This window comes from Pezoporus wallicus, unplaced genomic scaffold (genome assembly GCF_028554395.1).
Source record: "Pezoporus wallicus isolate ANWC-B61680 ecotype Strahan unplaced genomic scaffold, APGP_CSIRO_Pwel_v1 contig_3952, whole genome shotgun sequence".
NCBI lineage: Eukaryota > Metazoa > Chordata > Aves > Psittaciformes > Psittacidae > Pezoporus > Pezoporus wallicus.
The window spans coordinates 6,217,104-6,240,102 of NW_026635034.1; the positions used below are offsets into that span (position 1 = coordinate 6,217,104).

The following is a 22,999-nucleotide window of genomic DNA, read 5'->3' on the forward strand; positions in this document are numbered from 1 at the left end:
GGTCAAAGGCGACCGAGCATCTTCCCTCAGTGGGTGGCAGCGCTGCAGAGGAGCTTGCTCCACAGGTGGCCGGTGCCCACCAGAGACCGCCTTTCAGCGCTGTGTCGGAGGAGGCAAGCACCGTGCTCCTCACCATCCCCAGGCGGTGACCTCCTCCAAGCCAGAAGCAGCCTCCAGGTCCAAAGTGGCTCCGAACCGCTGAGCCCACCGTGAGGGGGCTCGAGGCCCAGCGGTGTCGCCAGGCCCGTGCTCCAGGGGCGGCCTGCAGCTGTTGGGAGCTCGCCTGCGCTGAGGGAGCGGCGGAGCTGACGAGGCGGGTGGCGGCCCCTCCAGCCGGGGATGGGGCTGCAAAGCGGTGCCAGGTGTGGCGGGGCGGAGCGGGGCCGCCCAGCGGGGTGACAGCCGCAGGTGACAATCAGCCTGTCACCCTCCCCCGGCCAGGGGCAGAGGGCGTTAAATCATGAGGGGGAGAAGGCCGCCCCTCTGGGGAAAGGAGAGGACGCTGCCGCTGGCTCGGGTCACCTCAAGGCCAGCCCCTGAGCAGGGTGCTTCGTGGCCCCGTCGGACATGGAGCTCGTAAGTACATTCCGGCCGGTTAAGGGGGCAGGCGGGCGGCTTCTTCTCCAGCGGCGGTCCCAATGGGGGTTCTCCTCAGCGGGGTTCTGTGGCGCCGCTTTGGGAACGGGGGAGACCCTGCCGAAGCCTCTGGGAAGGGGCGGCGGCTGAAACGGCGCCTTCAGGAAGGCCACCCGGTCCCTGACTGGGACGTGCCGGCGGGGCTGGCTCGGGGACGACTCGGTCCCTGCGGGTGGGAGCTCCGGTCCTCGCGGGGCCGCGCCCCGGAGCCTGGCGGGCCGGACCCAGCCGCCGCTCTCCCGCTCCCGCATGGCGGCACGTGGCAGCTGCCGCGACGCCACGGCCGCTTCTTGGGACGGGACGGGACACAAGGGAGTGGGACGGGACGGGAGGGGGACGGCGGACCCGTGAGCGAGAAGAGACGAGCAGCGTCGTGTAAACGGGAAAGAGCCCCTGTGGCCGCGTCCCCTCAGCGCGTGGAGAAACGCCTGAGGGGCGCGGGCAGGTTCCGCTCCCGTTTCCATGCTCCGGGAAGGTAGAAGGTTGCTTTAGGCCTCAGGTTTCTTGAATTTGTTTTATGTAACTGGGAGAGGACATGAGGTTTTGCCCTTTCTGTTAGGACCCTTGAGCGTCACGCAGTGAGGTGATGGTTAATTGCTGCTTTTTAAAGACTTTGATAGCAGTAAAGGAAATGTTTCTGTGATCATAGGAAGTTATTGAAATATACATGTATGTACATGAAATCACTGAAAAATTGACAGCAACAGCATAGGCTTTAACATTAGGAATCTTCCAGAGCCCCTCTGGCTTCGTCTTACTCATCCTGCTGTTTAAGGTAAATTCTCAGATTTAGCTTTGATACTCAAGTTTTAAGGAGTTACACAAACACTTTGGTTTTGAGTTATGAGTTAATGTTTAAGGTTTCTTTCCTCCCGCATTCAAACGTCCCATCTTGTGTTTTGGGAGTGCCTTTTCTTTCTCAACTACTGAGAGGCTGGAACCCGCTTGAGCTCTCCTGTGAGCAAACTTTCTGATTATGTTTATTACTCATAGGTGAATGTGACCTTTTCATGTACAAAGGTCTCTACAAACAAACCAAAAAGGCAACTGTAAGGGAAGGCAAAAATGCTTTTATCCTTTTTTTTTTTCCTTTATATCCTAATGCATTTTCTCCTGGAACCCTTTTCGCAGTTCCTCTTGTAGCCAAATCAGCACATGTGTTACCTTCAAAAGATTGAACTGCTTATCTATGAAATAGATTGTCTTAATTACACCGTTTCATTTCATGTCTGCTTCAGTTGGTCACTTCTTCAGCTGCTGTATGACTGCTTTGAAGGGCAGTTTTGAATTAGTGAGGGGGTTTTTTAATCTCTCAGGAATGCTTCTATTAAAAAAGGCAACTAAAAATCAGTCCTCTGGCTCTTTTATAGTCTCATGTGAATAAAGAAATGGATAAAAGATATCTCCTCATCTATTGGTGTTTATACTGGCTGTCGCCATTCTAGCTTTTTCTGTCCTCTCCTTTATTTTTCAGTTATGGTAATTAGAAAAAGAGTGCTGGTATTAATTCTGGGTGGGATAGCAAATCAAATATATGAACATGTGCCAGGTTTAATGATTTTAGCTAACATAGCAGTCTGTCAGTGATATGTGCTGGACAAGAACCTATGGCAGATAAATCATGAAACACCATTGTTCAAAGTCAGATGCCAAAGAGAGCTTTGGAAGTTTTCAGTGAAGTGAATTCTTAGGTGAGAAGGAAGACTGGTTCTAAGTTTTGAGCATTTTCTGAGTGCCAGCGACGATCTCAAATATGTGTCCATCTTGCTAATGCAGGAAGCCGTGTGTTTGAGAGAAGGGAAAAGAAAAAGAAAAAGCTGCAAAGCCAGGTTCTCAAATTAGGAATGGTGTTTGCCTGGACAATCTTAATGTGGCTGCCTTCTGCATTATGGTACTCATTTAATTATTTATCATTATGTGCCTTCCAGGGAGCATGGTTCACTCAGCACACATAAAGGATAATGCTGACTTATTGGAGATCTTTGATATGTCTTGTGTCCTTTTTAATGGATTAATCGGATAATCATACTCTAAGACATAAACCCAAATTGTGGTGCACACTTACATGCAAACCCTCTGGCATTTCATTACAGGGGAAATTTGAAACCTGAACTTTTTTTTTTTTTTTTTTTCCCAGTGTGTCTTTTAATGTTATTTTTCACTTAAGCAAAAAACTCTGCAGTAAAACCCATAGAACCATGTTCATTGGCTATACAATAGGATTTAAAGGGCAGAGCCTGTAGAAGGAGCTTCACACCCTGGGACTTCACCTCACTGGGCTTACTGGTAACAGTAAACAGGCTGTTAAATAAGCTTAACTGGGGAGAGATCACAGTTCTGTTTTGTAAATGTATTTGTATCTGTTTGCTGTTGTTTAGAGAAATCTACATTCCTGAGCTCTGAACCCTTCTGCATTGGTCCACTATTCCTATCCCTGTCTTCCCTGGCATTTGTCACCTAAGCATGCTTCTTTGTCTCTTTCCCTACAGTAAGAGCAAATTTTATTTTTCTTCTAAATCATCTGAATGTTGTGAACATATGTTAAAAAAAGGCATCCTTCCTCCACTCTGTTCTAGTACCTCTTGTTACGCTGGCCACTTTTTTCATCAAATAGGGGTATTTGAATCAAAATTCATGTTCAGTTCTTGCATACCCTGCAGTCCAGGGCTTGTGCAATCTCAAGTGCTTTATAAATGTTTATGAATTAACCCTTGCTGTACCTTTGTAGTAAGGAAGCATTCATTTTCCCATCTGCAGAAGAGAGGGAGGAAGGTGCATGGATGATTCAGAGGTGTGAAGCACTGGCTGCTTCATAATCCTGAATCTGGGAGCTGCACACGAAACCCTTAAGATCAGTTTGCCTAAGATCACAGAGGTGCTTGGGCCAAGCCCAGGAGCAGAACCTCCACCCAAGATCTGTGCTTTCTTTACCTGCTTCGCCTTCCTCTGTGGCCAGACCTTCTCTGCTGATGTTTTTCTTAAATCACATTCCTTCTTTAGTACTCCACCATAGAAGTATCATGTGCATAGTTAATGGAAAGAGCTGCCCTCCACAAAGGAAAAGCACACATCTCCATGCCTGTTCACCTTAAATTAGTCTCTGTAGCTTGAATCATTTTACAGGGGGACATTTATATCCTGAAATGCACAGCATGATAAGTAAGTAATATGATGCAGTAATATAAAAATCTTCTCCATTAAGCATAGGTTTTGCTAGGAAGCAAGACAGAAAGAAAAGGGGGGGAATTGGGATATTTACTGGAAAAGGGGAGACATAACCTCCATTTTTAAAAAGGCTAAAAAGGAAGACCAGGGGAACTACAAGACAGTATCACCTGTGCAAGATCCACCTGGAAACTGTGCTAAGGCACATGGAAAATAAGGAATTGATTGGTGACAGCCAGCATGGCTTCACTAAAGGCAAATCATGCCTGATGGATTTGGTGGCTTTCTATGATGGGATTACAGCATTGGTGGATTTGTGCAAAGGTTTTGACATTGTCCCACATGACATCCTTCTCTGTAAACTGGAGAGATATGGATTTGATGGATGGACCACTCAGTGGATAAGTAATTGCCTGGATGGTCGCACTCAAAGAGTTGTGGTCAATGGCTTGATGTCCAAATGGAGACCAGTGACAAGTGGTGTTCCTCAGGTGTCAATGTCAGGACCAATACTGCTCAGTCTTTGTCAGCAACATGGATAGTGGGATTGAGTGCACCCTCAGCAAGTTTGCTGATGACACCAAACTGGCTGGGGTGGTTGACATGCTGGAGGGAAGGGATGGGATATAGAGGGAAATTGACAGGCTTTAGAGGTGGGCCCATGTGAAGCTGATGAAGTTCAACAAGGCCAAGTGCATTGTCCTTCTCATAGGTTGAGGCAGTCTCAAGCACAAATACAGGCTGGACAGAGAATGGCTCAAGAGCAGCCCTGATGAGAAGGACTTGTGGCTGTTGGTTGATGAAAAGTTCAACATGAGCCAGCAGTGTGTACTTTCTGTGGCCCAGGAAGCCAACTGTATGCCGGGTTGCACCAAAAGAAGCGGTCAAGGAAGGCGATTCTCCCTCTCTACTCCACTCTCATGACACCCCATCTGGAGTACTGCGTCCAGCTCTGGGGCCCTCAACATAAGAAGGACATGATGCTGTTGGAGCGAGTCCAGAGGAGGCCACAAAGATGATCAGGGTCCTCTCCTGTGGAGACAGGCTGACAGAGTTGGGCCTGTTGAGCCAGGAGAAGGCTCCAGGGAGACCTTAGCGCAGCCTTTCAGTACCTTCCAGGGGCTGACAGAAGAGGGACTTTTCCAAGGACATGTAATGATAGGACAAGGAGTATTGGCTTTAAACTGACAGAGGATAAATTTAGATTAGATATTAAGAAGAAATTCTTCACTGTGAGGGTGGTGATACACTGGCATAAGTTTCCCAGAGAAGCTGTGGCTGCCTCATCCCTGGAAGTGTCCAAGGCTAGGTTGAACAGGGCTTTGAGGAAATTGGTCTAGTGGAAGAGGGGGTTGAACTAGGAGAGCTTTAACCCAACCATTCTATAATTCTATGTAGAGCAAAATATATTTCAAATTAAAAGAAAACCATAAGCTTAACTCTTCAAGTTCAATCTCTGCCTAATAAAAATTTCAAACACTTTTTAATTATAGAAGATTGGTTTTCTGTCTAATGTAATATTTGCAAAGCTTTGCAAATGGCTCTGAAATACTTACTGAAGTGTTTTAGTTCACAAAGTTAATATAGTATCTTTGAATACTATGGTTTTATAGAGACTTTTGCAGAAATCATTAATTTGGCTTTTGAATAGCCTGGAAAAATTGAGCACTGGCAAGTGGAATATTTTTTTTTCTTTTTTTTTTGCCTTTGTACTTCCTGCGCAAGTTCTGACACACACACAGGTGACAACACATCCAGGATTGTGTTTGAAGTATCTAAATGTTTTGTGACAAAAAAAAAATCTGAACCAGAAGTCAATGCCACTGTTTTTGCTTTTGCTTTCCTGCTGTTGTTCCAACAAGTTTTACCTCTTCTCCTCTGCAGAATACACTGAAAAGAATCAATACTGTGCTTTTATGCTGAAACCTTGGTTGGTTTCTGCCAGCTACTTGTTGGGCTGTTCCTGCTTCAATCTTGCATGTAATAGTTCTTTTAAAAATAACTTCAAGTTTTACGATTGTGTTTAGCTTATATCTAACAAATATTTTTATTGCAAAGCCCTCGATAACATTAGCATTTCTTTGATTCTAGTCCAGAAAAGTGTCTTGTCACTCAGAATATTTATGCTCACAGTTGGTTTTTTATTCATCTTCATGTGCATAGACTTTCTCTATACATACCTCTCTGCCCATTTTTTAAGTACAAACATTCATATATATCAATTTGTATATCACTATTTAGGTACAGGCTATTTGGCAGATGATGATGCACTTTAATTTTTTTCTGTCTATCGTGTATTGCTTCATAGTTCCCAAGTCAGGTCTTACACCATGACTGGAACCAAGTGTTACTTCCTAGTGAAAAGTAATGTATGATACATGGAGTGTCAGGCAATTCATCAGGAGTAAGGAGGAGATGGCCCTAAGGCAAACAGTTTGCTCTTTAGAATATAATGGTTACTTAACCCTTTAACTCATATAGCACATGTGTAAAGGGCAAACTTAGGGAAGAAAATTCTTCTCAAGATATTGGTGTGAGCCATGCAAAGAAATATTAATCCTCAGTCTTCACATGTTAGTAAATGAGAATAAGCCCTCAGCCAATCAATGTTGACATTTAGGAGCAATTCATTTAAATTAGAAAAACTCCATCTGTGTTTGTTTCTTGTGAACAGTGGATTCTTACTTTGAGTGTTTTTAATGTTATTAGCGGCATGTTCTCCAAATGAAAAGTAGTTGCAGGCATGTTAATATTTTTTGACCAAGTTCAACACTGATTATTATATGTTTGTTTTCAACAAGAGCTGAAATAACTATTACTTTCCGTGTAATTTCTTCCACAAATGATGGAAACCTGAAGTGTATTCTTTTTAAGTGTTTAAAGAAATACCGCTGTTCAGCTTGAATCCTATCCCATTGGAAAACAAATCAGGAGTAGTTTTAGGAAGTGCGCTATTCAGAAGTACATTTGTCAATAGTACTAGCCTTGCAATATTTTTTACTGAGTTGTTTGCGGGGGGGGGTAAATGAAAAGCCACACACAAACTGCAGAGGTGAACATATTTTTATAGGAGAGACAAATGAAATTGCCTGGATAACTACTTTCAAATCTATAAAATAAACTAGGTGAAGAATAGGGGCCAGTCTTACTCTGAGAACTGTGATCACTTGCTGTTTATATCTACAGATGCTTTTTCCCTACAATAGTGCACAAAGACTCTTGGCTACAGTTCAAATTTATTATTATTATTTTGAAATAGAATTGTTTCTGCCCGTTTATTTGAAGTGGCATGCATTAATGTTGGCTGATGGCTCTACCTGCTGTTTACCTACTGTTGGGTCACTATGTGCTTTTAGGAATCAGTATGTTTATTTTGTTACATTTTTTCCTTCAGTACAATATTTACTGAGGAAAATTGGTTTTAACAATGTTATTCTTTACATGGCTTCTGTTTTCATTTTAAAGTAGCTGTCGTAGACCCAGACTGAACAAAGTACTTAAGCACATGTGCAACTTTAAGCCCAGGGACTATTCACAAACTTAGAAGTTGCATGCAAATTTATGTCCCTGGGGCCAGATCAGACCCAGAGAAATAGTTACAGAGCTTACAGTACAGATTTGGAATTAGAAATCCTGTTGATTTAAGGCCTGAATTGTCTGTTTGGCTGAAGGGCAGTTAATGGGCACTCTGATTCCAAGAAGGTAAAAGACTGATGGTCTGAAAAAGTGAACATAAAACTGTTTTGGAACTTTTACTGAGCCATTTTAGATAAATCTGTGCACCGAAGCATGGTATGAAAGAAGGAATGTTGTACAACGTTAAGTTTTAACTTCTAATTCCCATTTTTAATGAAATATAAGGACTATTTGCTGATTCTTACTGATAGCCCAATATCTGTCTTTCAGTTAAAGTTTTATTAAGCTGGATCAATCATGTTGTGAGTTGGTTTTTTTTTCCTCTTTCTATAAAAAAAGACAGAGCAATTACTTACTAAAGGCTTAGCACAAACCCCTTAGTATTAACTCCTGAAGGGGTTAATACCACAAAACTCTTCAAGACATCTGGCAGGAGCTGTGGGTGTTGGGTGTGGCAGATCCCAGGGCCGTACCAGTCTCTACAAGGGAGCTGTCATCCTCACTGATTTATCCTTCCCTAATGTCACGGGGTATGGATGTTGAAACTGTGGCTAGAATGTGAAATACGAAAAACATGAAGATTATGATTTAGTGTCTGGGGAGGCTCATTGTTGGCCTCTGTTCACAAGTTGTAAGCATTGGAGGTAGCTTGACACAGGTTACAAAATCTGGTATGTAGCACAAAAAAAAAAAAGGCAAAAGTATTTTGGCATTTGGAAGGCCTACATGTGTTAGTGCACAGAAATGAATGACGGCAACAATTAAATCAAAGAGCACGCTGATGATGTATTGCATTGGAGGCACATCGAAGGTGCTTGTAAATAACGTTTAAATAAACGTACTTTCTGGTCCTTCATTGGCAAATAAATATAGCGGGTACAGTGAATGAAGAAAGTAGGGAATGAGCTTCTTTACTAAAGACAGTTTGGATAATTAGCTGATACATTAATGGAGCTCAGGTGTAAGACTTATGTTCATGGTTTGGCATCTTTCAAACTGATTTATAGGAAGTTTCAATATAGGTTTACAAGCACTTGTTTTCATAATGAAATTGATGTTATTCTTTACTTTTTCTATCCTGACACAATTAAATATTCAATAATTAACAGTAGTTGGAACAAAATGTGTAGCATTAATTTTTTGACAGAATACCCCCATGTAATAAATGTTAACTAAGTGAAACAAGTTGGTTGGTTTTTTTACAGGACTCTTAATTTTCACTCAGGAAATAAGTTGAGGCATACCCCCAGCTCCAGCTTGCAGAAGTGTAATACAAAAGCAGTGATCCTGCTTAGAGCATAACATTGCTTTTTCAGCTTCACTTTCTTAAAGCATAATGATAAATGTGATTGTGCTTTCATAATGGTGAAACATAACATAGCGCTTAAGTATCGACATAATTTTTAGTATCTAAAAACTTTCTGATATAGCATGATATAATGTGTCAGGGTTAAAGTTCTGTTCTTTTGGACATTTATTATTTGGATGAAAATTCCATTATTTTCTATAGAAGCAATGTATTTTCATAGAATCACAGAATGGTTTGCGTTGGAAGGGACAATAGAAGCTCCAATCCCCTGCAATGGGCAGGGACACCTCCCATCAGACTAGCTTGCTCCAAGCCCCATCCAACTTGGCCTTGAACACTGCCAGGGATGGAGCAGTCACAAAGTCAACTAAACTGCTTTGTGCAATTCAGTTTTCTAAAATACTGTTTGCTTAAAAAATATTCTAGGAGCTCAGAGCTCAATGTGATATCGGTTCCTGAAGAAGTTCAAAATTGTCCAGTTGGGTCTGAAATTGGAGCCTCATTCATAATAAATAAGTTCCAAATTGAGAAGCACATTTTGGTGGATTCAGGTCTGAATGACATTCCAAGGGATAAAGGGTACTTGTGCCAAAGCCAGGGATACTGTTTTAAAAAAATATATATATTTTATATATAAATAATAAAATATATTTAATAATTTATTATTTTATTTCAATTTGTGTTGGGATAAATCCCATAACAGGACCTTGAGAACCAATTCTGCTGTCCTTATTGTCATAGTAAAACTCATATTGAATGTGGGAGCAAGAGCAATGTTAAATCCTTATTGACAAAGAAACACAATTAGGTTTTTAATATATAATTATATATTAAATATTATATGAAACAAAATGTTTAACACTCTATTTTAATTATTATTTCCTGTTTTGTTTGGGGGGTGGTCGGTTGGTTTTGTTTGGGTTTTTTTCCCCTGTGATTTGATTTGTTGAGCTTGCAATTATTTTAAAGGAGAAAAGTAATGTTGTGCTGTTATTGAGGTGTTTTAAATTGGATTTTTGTTTTTTTTTTTTTGCCAGACAGAGTTACTTACACTGGTAGCCGGGTAGTTCTTTTCATCTTAATGTACAAGGGTGTATGATAAAAACGCTACAGATCAGTTTATACATCTGCGAAACTACTGGGTTTAGACATTCTTTGTCAAAAGTGTTTAGAAATTTGCAGTCATTTTTGAGATTTAGGATAGGATTGTGTTTTCAAACATTGCTGACATTAGCCTGTTCCCTAAGATGTTATGCAGCTAGAATTGTATTGGGATTCCACATTAACCTGTTTCAAATCAGGGAAGTAGCTGTTTCTCTGGTACCTTTCTCTGTACACCAAAGGCTGTCTTGGCATCACTTTATATTGACTTTGCACAGGTCTGGGTGATATACCTGATGCAATAAAAACTGAAAAGCAGTGAAGACTTAAGTATCAAATATGTATTACTCAGTGGATTATCTTTCTGATTATCTTTGCTGTCTGAATCTTGTTTGGATTACCAGGTCATTTCAGTTATATTTTGGGGGATCTCTTTATAATCTTATCTTTGTCTTGTGTTCTCATATAGTACCATCTGAGCTCATACACTGTAACTGTCTGAAGTAGTCTGGAATAGTGGAATATGGAGCCAATAAGAGTTTATTAAAACAACATACCAGGAGTAAGAAAGAAAAAAAAATCCAACCCAAAACCAAACAAGAGGATCACAATACCATAGGTATTCTCTCTCAAAATTATGTAGATTTGGGCTAGTCAGGACTTCTGGAGGGAGCCTGAAGCCAGAAATAATGGCTCAGCTATACAAGGCCAAATTAAAAAAGAAGGCAGCTGCACGGATTCATTATATGCATAAACCAGGAAACGAACAAAGTGTTGAAGTGTAAGATCACACAGTGATGTGCTAATAAATAGTGTCAGCCTACCCAGCACCTTGAATAAATGTGGTACGCTTATAAAAACATAAAAATCAGCATTTTTCATAAACAAAATCTTTACTTTTTAATGAAAGTAAAGCTGCCACCCCAATAGATGCATGAAAGTAAAAGGTTTGAGAAAGCATGTACCAGCAGAGTTCTGCTTCCTTTGGCATCTTCACTGTTGCCTGTGTGACAAGAAATACCATGCGTTGCTCTGCTTATGAATTATGTTACTCATGTCTTGTCATGACCAGGCAGTGGCCCTTTTTAATGTCCAAACAGTGTTTTCCCGGTAAGTATAGGTCTGGGCGTCTTAACAACCAGGCTACTCTGCTGTTTTGCATCACACCTACCTGCAAAACTGAGATCAGCTTCCTTTCCATTTATGGATGCCTTCATTTAGGAGATACGTTGGAACAAGCTAAAAGTTGTCATGGAGAGAAGGATCATTCCTACTAGCTGCAGAAAGCCTATGGGCTCATGGTTTGAAAGGCCCTTTTTATTATAAGAAAGGATCTAGGTACACACATAAATTCAAACATGTTGGAATTTGGTTTTTCAAAAATCTTTGGATCTTTCCAAAATGAGTGCAGCAATTGAAGAAGTTTAATGCATTTTTAAGAGCTCTGTTTCAGATAATGAGAATAATTAGAAATACATTTTTACCACATCTTCCCCTAAGTTGTTTTTGTTTACTTAGTCTGCTCTCTACCTTACATACTGATAATGAAGAATCCAGAGACACAAATTGAGGGTGTATGAATTACTATACCTGTCTTTTTAAAACAGTGATAGATGTGGAAAATTCAGTAGGATTCAAGCAGAAAATAATTCAGTGACAAAACTGTCACACACTTTTCTGAAACTTGCTCTACATAGCAAAGCAGCTTTATTTGTGCAAGAAAAGGTAAAGGTTTTTTAGAGCATGGGATTTGCATATGCAAATCTCATCAAGGCCATTAATATTTTTGCTGTTTCTGAACAGGCTTTCAGTCATTTGATTCTTAATAAATTAATCTGTTTGGTTTATTCATGCTTATAAAGGGACTGTTTGAATCACATGCTTAATTTGGAACATCCAGTTATTATTTTTTTTTTCATAATGATGCTAAAAACAACTTGTTTTGTTGTTGTTTAGATTACGTCTGTGGGAAAATATACAGGAAAGTATAGTATATAGCCTACTTCAAGTCTAAACATGACTGCTAACGTATATACAATTAAATGAAACACCTTCAAGATCTGAATCTAAGCTGTCAGTTTGTTGCCACATTACAAAACTTAAAATCCATAGTCCCTTCTTGGGACAATTGCTATTAGTAATCCAGAACTTGATGTAAATTAAAGCTTAGCATATTATCTTTGCTGTTTGTTTTATCCATTTTAGGATGTAAGTTCATTATAGCTGAGAATTCCATATATTTTAAGGAATAACAATTTTATCTCAAATGCAGGCTTTTGGGAACTTCTGGTGAGCCATGACATTCTTGACCACTGTGATAAATAAAATTCAGGTTGGAAACTTCTTACTCAAACTGGAACTGTTCCTCCATTAAATTAATGAAATTATTCCTTTGAGTAGCTGTTCAGCAGTGTGGATAAGAGATTCACAATCTGCCTGGAAAACTACATGCATATTTTCCAAGAGTTTTACACATTAGCTTCTGTTAGGTCAAGCGGTTGCTTTCTATGTTGCTAAATCCTCTTCAGATTAAAGTAAATATGATATTCTTTGCTTTCTGTCCTAAACATTACGTAGGAGTTGTGTCTGCTGTTAAATTGCTTTCATTCTCCGCCCAGATGTAGCTGTATTTCAATGAAGAGGTAAATGATCCTTGTATATCTCTTTCCTCACTTGCCATAGAGGCAGGCAGGAGGGTAGGAAGGGGGGGTAATGAATTGATTGTAAAGGAGCTTGCAGTGCTTACATGAAGTGTGCTGCTACGGAAGTTTGAAGTTATTTACTTTCAAGATGAATAGTTCTTTAAGAGATGGTTTAAACAGTCTGACTAATATACAAAACATTAAGTCTCTAAAAAGTCATTGTACATATCATTTGAAACAGCATAACCCCTCCCTCCATCTTAAGTTTATAGCAATAATAAGCTTTGCAGATGCTTTTCCTGGGAATTAAGGACCAGCTGGGGTAAACAGACCTCAAACTATCCTCTTAGCCAGTCATTAATCTTCAGGGAAAGCCTGTGCTTTGATCGTTATTGCTAAAATATGCCTAGTGCAGCCTGGTCTTACATGCCAGTAAAAGCAAAATAGTATTTTGCCAAAACATGAATATTCTTTTGTTTTCCAAGTAGCCCTGTGTCCTGGACTCATTTTTCATGTGTGTAAGCATGCTTGTGTATATGTGCACACATACAAACAGACATGAGGGGATGAGTTTCCAAGTTGAATTATTCATTCTGCGTTTATACAACTGTAAGTGAAGTGGGGTTTCTGACTCAACACTGTTGTATTGATTAACCTTGTAGTTAGCTTTGGTTCTTTTCAAAACTTGTGAAAAGGTATCTTTGCCTCTGAAAATTGGTAAGAAATATTTTATCCATTTATGACCCTATGGAGACTTACTTTAAATTATGCCAGTGGATCTCACTGAGGACCAAAAAGAATCAGGAGCTGTGTAACATATTACACACTAGCTTGGCTTTTCTTTGTGCAACCACTTGACTGAGAAGTATGCTTTGGAGATGTTGGTGCTTTAAGTTAAAAAGTTGACAGATTTCCCAAACCAGTTTTTGCTTACATTTTTCGCTCTACAGTGTATCTAGTAAATAATCACAGGCTTTAGAAGTCAAATGTGGTACAGCATTTCCACATAGAAGTCACAGAGCTGAAAGTCCAACAAGCAGCCTTCCTGAACTGCCAGGCTTTAGTCTTCCTGAAGTGTGCCAAATGCAGAACTCTGTGAGATCAGAGGTCTCATGAATCACCCTGCTTCCCCGATTATCTTTCCATGCGTTATGTACTTCTGGTCAAGAACTAAGAAGAGAACAAAATGTACTTCAGACACTTGCTGCTTTTTGCAAAATTACCTTTATTACTTTTCTATGTTTTGTCATCTTAAACCTGGATTAAGGAAGGTTTTCACTGTTTGTAGTGTTAAAATGGTGAAGTGTCGCTAGAAGCAGCAATTCTTGGTGAATTTCTACAAACATCCCTGAATTTGAGACAATACTGGTATTTCTTGAGGGAAGAAAATTCCCCTAATTGCCTTTTGTAGTAACTCTCCATTTGCTGAGGGAGGGGGATTACTTTTTATTTTCTTCTGTTTATCAGAAGCAGAGGTTGTGCAGTGCCCTGCTGAATGAGGTGTCAGGCACTGCAGCAACATAAAAGAAGGTGTAGTGCGGTAGATGGAGTTTACAACTGAATAGTATTGAATAATTCCAGAAGAGGAGAGCTTTTCGCAACCTGTGTCCTTTGCCCTAAAAGAGACTTTTGGATCTTTCCCGCTACCACCAGTGTTGATTTTCTTTGTTCTATGTCCCCTAAGGGGAATCATCAAAGTAGCAAGAGAAGGAAATCATTCCTGTATCTTCTTGCCAAAAGCATTTTCCCTATTTTACTATAAATGAGCACCATGGAGGAAGTGGAGAGGGGGAAAAATCCTGCAGATCCTTACACACCCTGAGCAAAAAAGCTTACGATTGCCTTTGAGAGCCCTGATGAACCTTCTTGCAAGAATCAGGCAGCTGGAATGAAGAAGGCTCCTGCTGGTAGAGGGCTGGGTATTGATCACTCTATGGTGTGTTCAAAGTACATTATGTACAGCATATATAATGGGGACTTAGAATCTTTTTTTTACATGTTTAAATCCTGTGTTTTAAATGGCAGGAATTTACCACTTTGATACATTGCTGTTAGATTCAGTGGGCAGAATCTTGCACTTCTTTTGCTACCAAGTGCAGTTGTCCATGTGATTTTTCACCGTTGTATGAAAATAGCATTCAGAAAACACCAGTCTAGATACAATTGCTTTATCTTTTGTCTTCGTAACCAATTTTAAGGTTTTTTGGGGGTTGTTTTTTTTTTTTGTGGGTTTTTGTTTTTTTTTTTTCACAAGCCCCTCTCCTGAAAGTAAAAAGCAATAAATAGTTAGGCTGGGTGCTCTGTAAAAGTAGGGGTTTGACCTTTCTATTTATTGGTATACTTTTAACCTTGCAGGTTTCTCTCAGTCTTTCAGCTTGGTGCCATTTTCCCCTGCTAAAGTGTGGCAGCAATGCAGTGTTGGATTATTTTCTGAACAGTTCTTGAACTGTTTCTCATGTATTAAGGGAGTCTTTAATTAAAATGAGCAGTTGCAATTTAATATTTTGTCTTTCAGCTCAGGCTGACTACTTCCCATTTAAAAACTTGCTCCTGCTGTGCAGTGATAGACTGTGCAGGCTTTTGGGGTTTAACTTCTCTGCCTCTGTAGAAACTTCAACTAGAGTAAGTAAGTAAATCAAGGTGTCCAGTTTAAATTCATTACAAATGCTGCATCATTATTGTTCAGCCAATTTCCATCATCCCCTTGCAGTTACTTTGGTTTCCTTATTAGTAGATATCCCTGGATGTTCCTGGCCCGGAAAGTCATTTGAAAATTCCTGTCGTTTCCTGTGCTGCAGAAAAAGTGCCTGCATGTTCCCCAGTCCCACAGAACCATTGCCAGCATTTTTCTTTTGCTTCCTAGCAACTGCCAATTTGGCAAAAATGAATGTGTGGGACCTGGAACTTTCTAAGCTGCAAGAGATGCAGAAACAAGGCTCTGTTTGTATTGCATGGATGTGTTTTATAGTTGTTTGAATAGCAAAGAGGTGTCAGTGTCACCAGCCTGCCAGCATGGGAGATCAAGGAATAAATTTTCAGGGCAAAAGATATCCCTCCTCTGTAAGAAGTGTTTGTAGAAAAGAGCAAAGGCAGCATGAAGAAACCACTACTATGTAATGTGTGGTACCATTTCTCTATGTAACTAATGGTCTCCAGCCTTGGCCACTGCAGTCAAGAGTGTGAATGCAAGTTTAACTGGGGTGGTTTTCAAGAACTCTTATTCAGATGCAGTGTTTTCAGCAAAGAGCTCATGGTGAGATAATCATCTCAGTATAAAACTGCCTGCTCACTTGAATTCTGCAGCCCACACTGAGCTTTGTGCATCTTCCGTTAGTCTGAGGCATGTTGACACTAGCTGCCAATACCATGGACTGCAGAGCACGCACATAAAAACTGTCACACCTCTGGCTCGTCCCTCACTTGAGTGAGGGAATCCTGCATTGTCTGTGTGGTCTTTGCCCTACTTAGCCCTACTTTCTACTTTTAAGAAAGGTGTTGTGTTCCTCCCTCCTCAAAATTGCAAAGGTCACTGTCTCTTTTTGATCCTGCTAATCCCAGTTACAAAATTGCTTGGTGCGTGTTTAAAAAACCAAAACACAACCCTTCCAAACATTTTGGATTTTGGTTTCCTTATTCCTTCTCTCTACTTGCATAATCTGCAGTCATGCTTTTGCATAGTATTTCTGATAGGAACCACGAAGCAACTTGCTTTGCACTGAGAATTCATAACTAAATGTTCTTTTTTTTTTTGTTGTAATGTTTTGTCTCTTCAAGCACATTTAAATTCTAACATTTGAAGCACCTGATTCATTTTTCTTCAGAATGTTGGAAACAAGTTCTCCCCTGGCTGAGATCTTGCACAAAACATTTCAGCCTGCAGCAATCTTTTCTTTTTAATCTGGAGTTTTAGTAAACTCTCAAAAAATTGGGTTTATAATTGAAGTGACAGCACAACCCTAATTGTAGCACTACTGGCACACCTCCATGACCAGAAGCATACATTGCTGCAATTTTTAAGAATAAAATTAATCCCTGCTATGCTGGGCAGTGGACTTTGTGCTCCCTGCAGTTTTCTGAATTTGTTATGTTTTCATCCAAGTCTGAAAATTATAATTCGTGGCACTGAGGGTGGACCAGCTACCTCTCCAGTTGGCATAAATCAGTGTGATTCAACTGGAGGCAGTGATATTGTGCAGATTAGCCTGAGGTGATAGAGTGGCATAATAAATTTAAAAATGTGAGTTTGTAACATGGAGGGAGTTTGTGTTTTCTCAGGTGGACTAGTTGGGTACGTTTGATAGGGGTTTTTAGTGTACAGTAAGCAGCTGAAATTTCCAAGTCCCATTTTGTACTAGGAAACATCTCTTCAGTAAAGAAAATGGGGCAGCTTCCTTAACCACACTTTATGCAAAATCTTATCTTTTCTGTGAGTTGTTGAATTCAAGAGAGATCAAACTGTTGTTTAAGATCTTGGGTAACGATCAGACCTGAGTAGCCTGAGCTGCTGGGTGGTCCCAAGGACACTGTAACCTGCTGGCCAGAATTTACCTTGTATAGTAACAGATATAGGGAAGAAAAATAGACCAGTGTCATCTTCTCTTCTCATTGCATGTCTTGTGATACTAGCTGGCATATGAATATGTAATTCTTTATATAATCACCTGTAAAAGTCTGTGGTGTAACGCACCTAGCCATGGGACTCCAGGTCTTTGGCAGGAATGTAATGGCATATTAGATACTGCTTGTTATTTCCAGTTGTCAGGAGTGACAAGTGAAGCAGAGCGTCACAAAAGTCATTCTAACAAGTGCAGGGAAAAAAACAACAAAACCTACTTTGAAACGGCTTCCACTCAGCTCAACAGACAGAAGTCATGGCCATGAGGGCAGCTGAGGGATCTATACTAACAGTTCTCAAATAGCAGATAGGCTAACCAGCCTGGAAGAAACAGGTAATCTTTCACACCTTGCCAGGACTATCTTCAGGACTTCTGTCACTTGCTATCTACTTTCTTTACTACTGCCAGCAAATCTTCTGCTGCCACTGCTTCCAGTTCAAGGAGCAAGGTGCAGACACACCCAGGCTTAACCCGATACAAAGCCAGCACAGGTCTAGCAGAGCTTTTTCATTTGGGCTGTACACGCATGACAGAGGGTGCCCACTGCATGATCTGCATGCCATGCCTTGTTCCTGCATCCTGTTTTCTAGAGATGTGCCAAGGACACAGAGGCAGTTGGATACCCCTCCTCCCTGTGACAGAAGGGTCAGTGTTTATAGAAGATAAATGGTGGCTTTGTCTTGAAAGGGTCTCTTCTGGACCAGGCTGAGGTCAGAAGCTGCAGATACTATTGCTTGTCCTGCCTTTTTTGAATGGACTGATAAATGTTTTGTCATTTAACATCTGTTAATCTGAGACACCTCACAAGTATCCCTGTTAAAGGGCACGTAAATGACAGCATAAATTAATGTGTTTAGCACTTGAGGCAAGGCTGCATGTATATAATAGATTAACTGCACAGTTACGAATTTAATATTGCATTGCTTAACATTCCTTGATAGCTGTTGCTTCAGTACGAGTCCTGCCCCTCAGATCAAATAGCTCCATGCTTCCACTATAATTCCTATGGGGAGTTGTTCAAATCATATTTGATTCTCCCTTGAAGAGTATATGGGGGAGGCACATGACAGAAATCACTGTAAACATACCAGTCTGCATCACTTCCACCAGCAGTTCCCACTGGTGTTATCTCTGACACTCAGGCTAACTTTTTGTAACCATCATGCAACATCATGAGTAATAATCTGTTGTTAACACACTGTCCATCAGAACTGTTTACTCACAGAGTGACAGCTAACACATCTGGACTACATACTGTGTTTGATCTGAAATACCAGACTCACTCTACTGTAACAATGACAAAACCATACCATGGTTGTGCAGTTCAAAGCATAAAATGTAAGGACTGTATTGTTGTCTGATTCAATTTAAAATATCTATGTAAATATAATTCTATGAGGTATTATAAAATAGGTAGTAAAAAATATTGTATAAAAGGAAGAAGACAGTCTTGTAGCAACAGACCTCTAATATTTTCTGCAGTGTCCACCTTTACAGTGTAATTGGTACTACTTAAAAGTTATAAAAATCATTCTTTAACTCAGTTTTATAAGAGTACCGTTTAGCAAATGCACTGTAGCAGCATAAAACATGTATAAAGTCTGTCTTAGTACTTCTGGTAAATGTCTTGTGTCAGACCATCTCCATGGTCATCAAAGCTGCATATTCATGTAAATGAAGAATTGTGCTCTATGCTTTATTGCAGAGAAGGCTTTTTGAACATGGATTATATCTTTTGCAGATGTAAAGAGGGACTCTGTAGTCATCCCTCACCACCTGGGAGACTCAGTGGGGGAATACTGCATCTGTCCCTTGCTACTTGCCTTTCCTGGGGCCTTTAGGACCCAAAGGGGAACAGCAGCTTAGCCTCAGCCTGCCTGAGTCCCTGGTAGAATATCTCCAGAGGAGTTCACTTAGCCAGTGAAAATAGTGGCTGTTGTAGACTCAGGCCAAGCAGATAACATTTGCCCGCAAGCCTATCAAGTGGACAAACAAAGCCTGACCATTTGCCCTATCCATACCCTTAATACATTTGGAGTTGCAACTGCATTTTTCTCTGGGCAGTCATTCTTTTCTAGCTATAGCCTGCAACTTTTCCAGTAGACTATGGCTGTATCTACAGGACACAGGTGTAATACTTGTCTATGTATACAGAACAGAGCTTGCAGGCTAATAAAATATAATTTAGAATAAATGTTAACATTTAATAGAAATATCATAATTTCAGACCAAGTCATTCAATAAATAGTTAGGGAGGACATAGTGTTTTTGTTTCCTTCCAAAAACATAAACCATTTATATGCTTCAAACTGACAGTTCGTGTCTTACCCTTATTAAAACTCACAAGCTATAGGCTTTCCTTTTAGATTCCTGATTAAGTTTTCTCTCAAGTTTCCCTTTTATTTACCCAAAAATGAAATAACAGCCCTCACAAGTAGATATTTATGTTTTCAAAATGTAAGTGGAAGAGATGAGAGCAGGGAAATGGGGATAACTGGAAGGGGACAGATGAGAAGTAATGACTTTTATTTATTTCTCTAGATCGTGTTTAGCAGGATTCTGTGTAATGAGGGTTTTTTGTGGTCTGAAGAAGTCTGAGATGCATATATTCCTTGGTTAAGGTGAAGAATCAAATAGTGCTGGGTGGTTCATTTAGAATGATGCCGTAAGGCAAGAAAAAGTGCTCTGGCGTGTCACATGAAAAGAATGATCAAATAGATGTTTCATGACTGGAAAAATTAATACTAAAGGGACTTACAGGGCAGAAAAAATAATTATGTGGAGTTGACTCTCAATTTTACCTTTAATGATCACCCTCTTTTCTAGAGGAGCTCCACCTTTAGACAAAAATAATCATTAAAAGACTCTAATTTATATAATTTTATCCTTTGAAACTACTGTTCTTCATAAGCCTAAGAGTGTCCTTTTGCAGTAATTATTCATTCTAAGAGGTAGGGATATATGGTGGGGTTTTTCCTTTGGTCTTTTACACCCTAGGGGAAGAGCTTGTTTGGAGATTTTTGTAGTGCTAGATGGTATATAAGGTGTACAGGAAAGATTAAGTTAAAGAGGAAAAGGTAAAAGTAATCTTGGCATCTACTTGAAATTAGAGCCTTACCTTCAGAGTGACACTGAATTATTATCTGGCAGGGAAGGTACTGCAAAACAAAGAAACGGTGTGTAGCTATTCCCCAGAAAGACCTGATTCATGTCACAGTCTGAAATGAAGTCTATGGAAGACTGGAGACCTGACTCTGAGCTCTTTTCCCCGAAGAGGCCTGTAGGAGTGTCATGGGTTTCCTAACTGCAGTTGTGATCTAATCACTGTCAGCAGCTTTCAAGCAACCTGCCTTTTTCTAATTAGTAAATAGAAGAGATTTCTAGAGTGAAAGCAACTGGATGTGTGGAACCTTCCACATCAGAAGAGCTGTTACACTGTAGGTTGTATGCAGGTGAACTGTTTCTAGAAATTGCAGCTCTTCATGAAATTCCTTATTGTCTTGTAGCTCTAAAACTGTAGATGAGTGTATGTCTGTACTCTCTCTGGTTTCTGCAAGGGGGTATCTGTGAGAAAAGCAGGAATACAGCAACTATTGTGACCTTGAATTTCCTGATTCTGGACTTCTAATGTGAACGTGGGACAGTCACAGCATTTTTTTGATCTCTTTACTTGCTTTGTGCAACGTATAGTGATTAAAGTAACGAAGAAGCTGAATGATGTTATCTTTTATTTCTCTGCACAGAAGGTACTCTTCAATTTATACTCCCTTGTTCACTTTATAAGTAGGTGGAACTATGTACGCGTTAAAGGCACAAATTTGATAAACATAGCAAAGTTAAAACCAGCATTGCAAAAATGACTGAATCCCCTGGGCTAACAAGAGTCCTCTTGTTTATGTTTTCATATATTTCATTGGACAGTTTTTATGTTAAAGCCAGCTGTCACAACCTGATGTTTCACAGCCTTCACTGTTGGAACATGCGTGTGTTCTGGCATCAGTCTATGTGGAATATCTGTTTGAACAAACGTAGTGTCAGGGCATGCCAGTTACGGCCGTTTGCATTTAGTTACAGCAGTTGCTGAGTGTACCTTGAGGGTCAGCATTCAGCAGGGAATGAAGTCAATTTTGGCATTTCTCTAATAATACTTTGACTTCAGTATTTGTACCTCATCATAGTATATGGGGAAAAAAATAGCTTTTCTACTGAAGCTGGAATAGCTTGCCTGGCTGCAGGACCAACATAGCTGTGAGGACTCTGTAGTTGGATTGTGAAGGACATTGCAAAGGCTTAAGTGAAATGTAAGTTCTGAACTGAAACACCGATCCCTAAGACCACTATAAAAAACCCAAAACCATTAACTGCTCCCTGGATTGCTTCCTTCCACAGACTCTTTCTAGCTACAAGAGGTTTTCTGAGTAAATGTCCTACTCCCATGAATAACCCTATAATAGCAGCACAGGTTTTTGTTGCCCATAATCTGATTCTTTTTACATTCTGTAGGAACCCTTGTGTAAGGATGCAAATAATTTATTAGAAACAATAGAATATGTATTAGGCCTAACTGCATTCAAAAGCTTAGAAAGTTCTCCAAAAATAACCTGGTGAGGTCACAGCTTTATTCATACAAATGAACGTAGTATATGTGCAATGCCTGCCATAAATGTTCCTTTCTAAAATGTGCAGCATGCTCACCTTCTTTGCAGTGTTGACTGAAGTGAAAGAATCCAATAGTCTGTACTAGACTAGTTGTACACAAATCCATTCATCATTAATCACACTTGGGGAGAGGGTGCCCTTCTTGGAGTGAATTATTGTCAGAAAACTACAAACAGCACAGCCAGATCATTGTGTAGAACAGTTTCATACGCAAAAGGAATAACAAGAGAAGTATTTGGAAAATCAGAAGAATGAGGTCAGTGAATTAACGTAAGTTTTAATAGAAATATTCTAATTAATCAATTGTACCTGTAACAAATGTTATGTCTACAAGTAGTCTAGATAAAAAATAGTAAAGAAAAGGAAGTATTTCCTTCCATAAATGTAGAAAGGCTGACCCAGACAACTCCCACTGACCTCATATTCAAACTCAATGAAATAATGGATCACAGTTAATTTTGGGGCCTGCCTGTTCCTGGTGGGAACAATATGGAGCAAATACACCTCAGGGTGGTTCTGCTGAGTGTTGTTTGAATACTGTCTGGCATTCCTGGGGAGCACAAGTGTTGCTCCATCTTGTGCCTACTTTCATAGTTGTGGTAGGAATTAAAATGAGACTTGTTTATATCTGGTTGTAACACTCCTCTTGGGGTGCAAGGAAGGAGCAGGAATTAGTTTGTGTCCTCTGAAGAGTGCAAGGGTTTTAAAATCTAACTGGTCCATTAATATGACATAAAGGGATAGAAAAAGTCCTGGTTGGTTTCCTTCAGTTCCACATGCTAAAGGAAAAGTCAGCTGGATCAAAGCATGTTGAAAACACTGAATCATGACTGTTCTTAAACCACTGCAAGTTAAAAAAGCTGAACCAATGAATTGCAAACTGCAGGCACCAGTCTATAATGCAAGGATGCCAAATCTACTTTATATTCTGGTGTGCAGAAGGGCCACTTACAGCAGCGGTACTAAATTCTGCACAGTTATACATAGATAAAATCTAAATTTGAATACCAGTATGCTGCTCCTTGATACTTGGCACTGCCTGAACCAGTTTGGGACTGATTTGCTTTGGGCCATAGCTACCCTTACATAGTGTTTCTTCCTAGCTTAAACCCCTGTGAGGAAGATGCAATGCAAATATGAGTTTACTGCTTCCAGGCTTGAACTGGAACCTCTAGACAGGTCTGCAGAGCTTCGTGAAATCTTATGGCGTGAGTCAGCGTTCTGCCTCATGCACT

General features: G+C 40.1%; 1 protein-coding gene across 1 annotated transcript in view; it reads left to right on the top strand.

Annotated features, from left to right (window-relative positions):
* The first annotated feature begins 477 nt into the window (after positions 1-477).
* Positions 478-22,999, top strand: part of BNC1 (basonuclin zinc finger protein 1) — a 76,712-nt gene continuing 54,190 nt past the window's right edge. Inside the window, exon 1 of the mRNA XM_057430778.1 lies at positions 478-576. Coding sequence (XP_057286761.1) covers positions 568-576 — 9 coding nt within the window. The 5' untranslated portion in view covers positions 478-567. The remainder of the gene's footprint in view (positions 577-22,999) is intronic.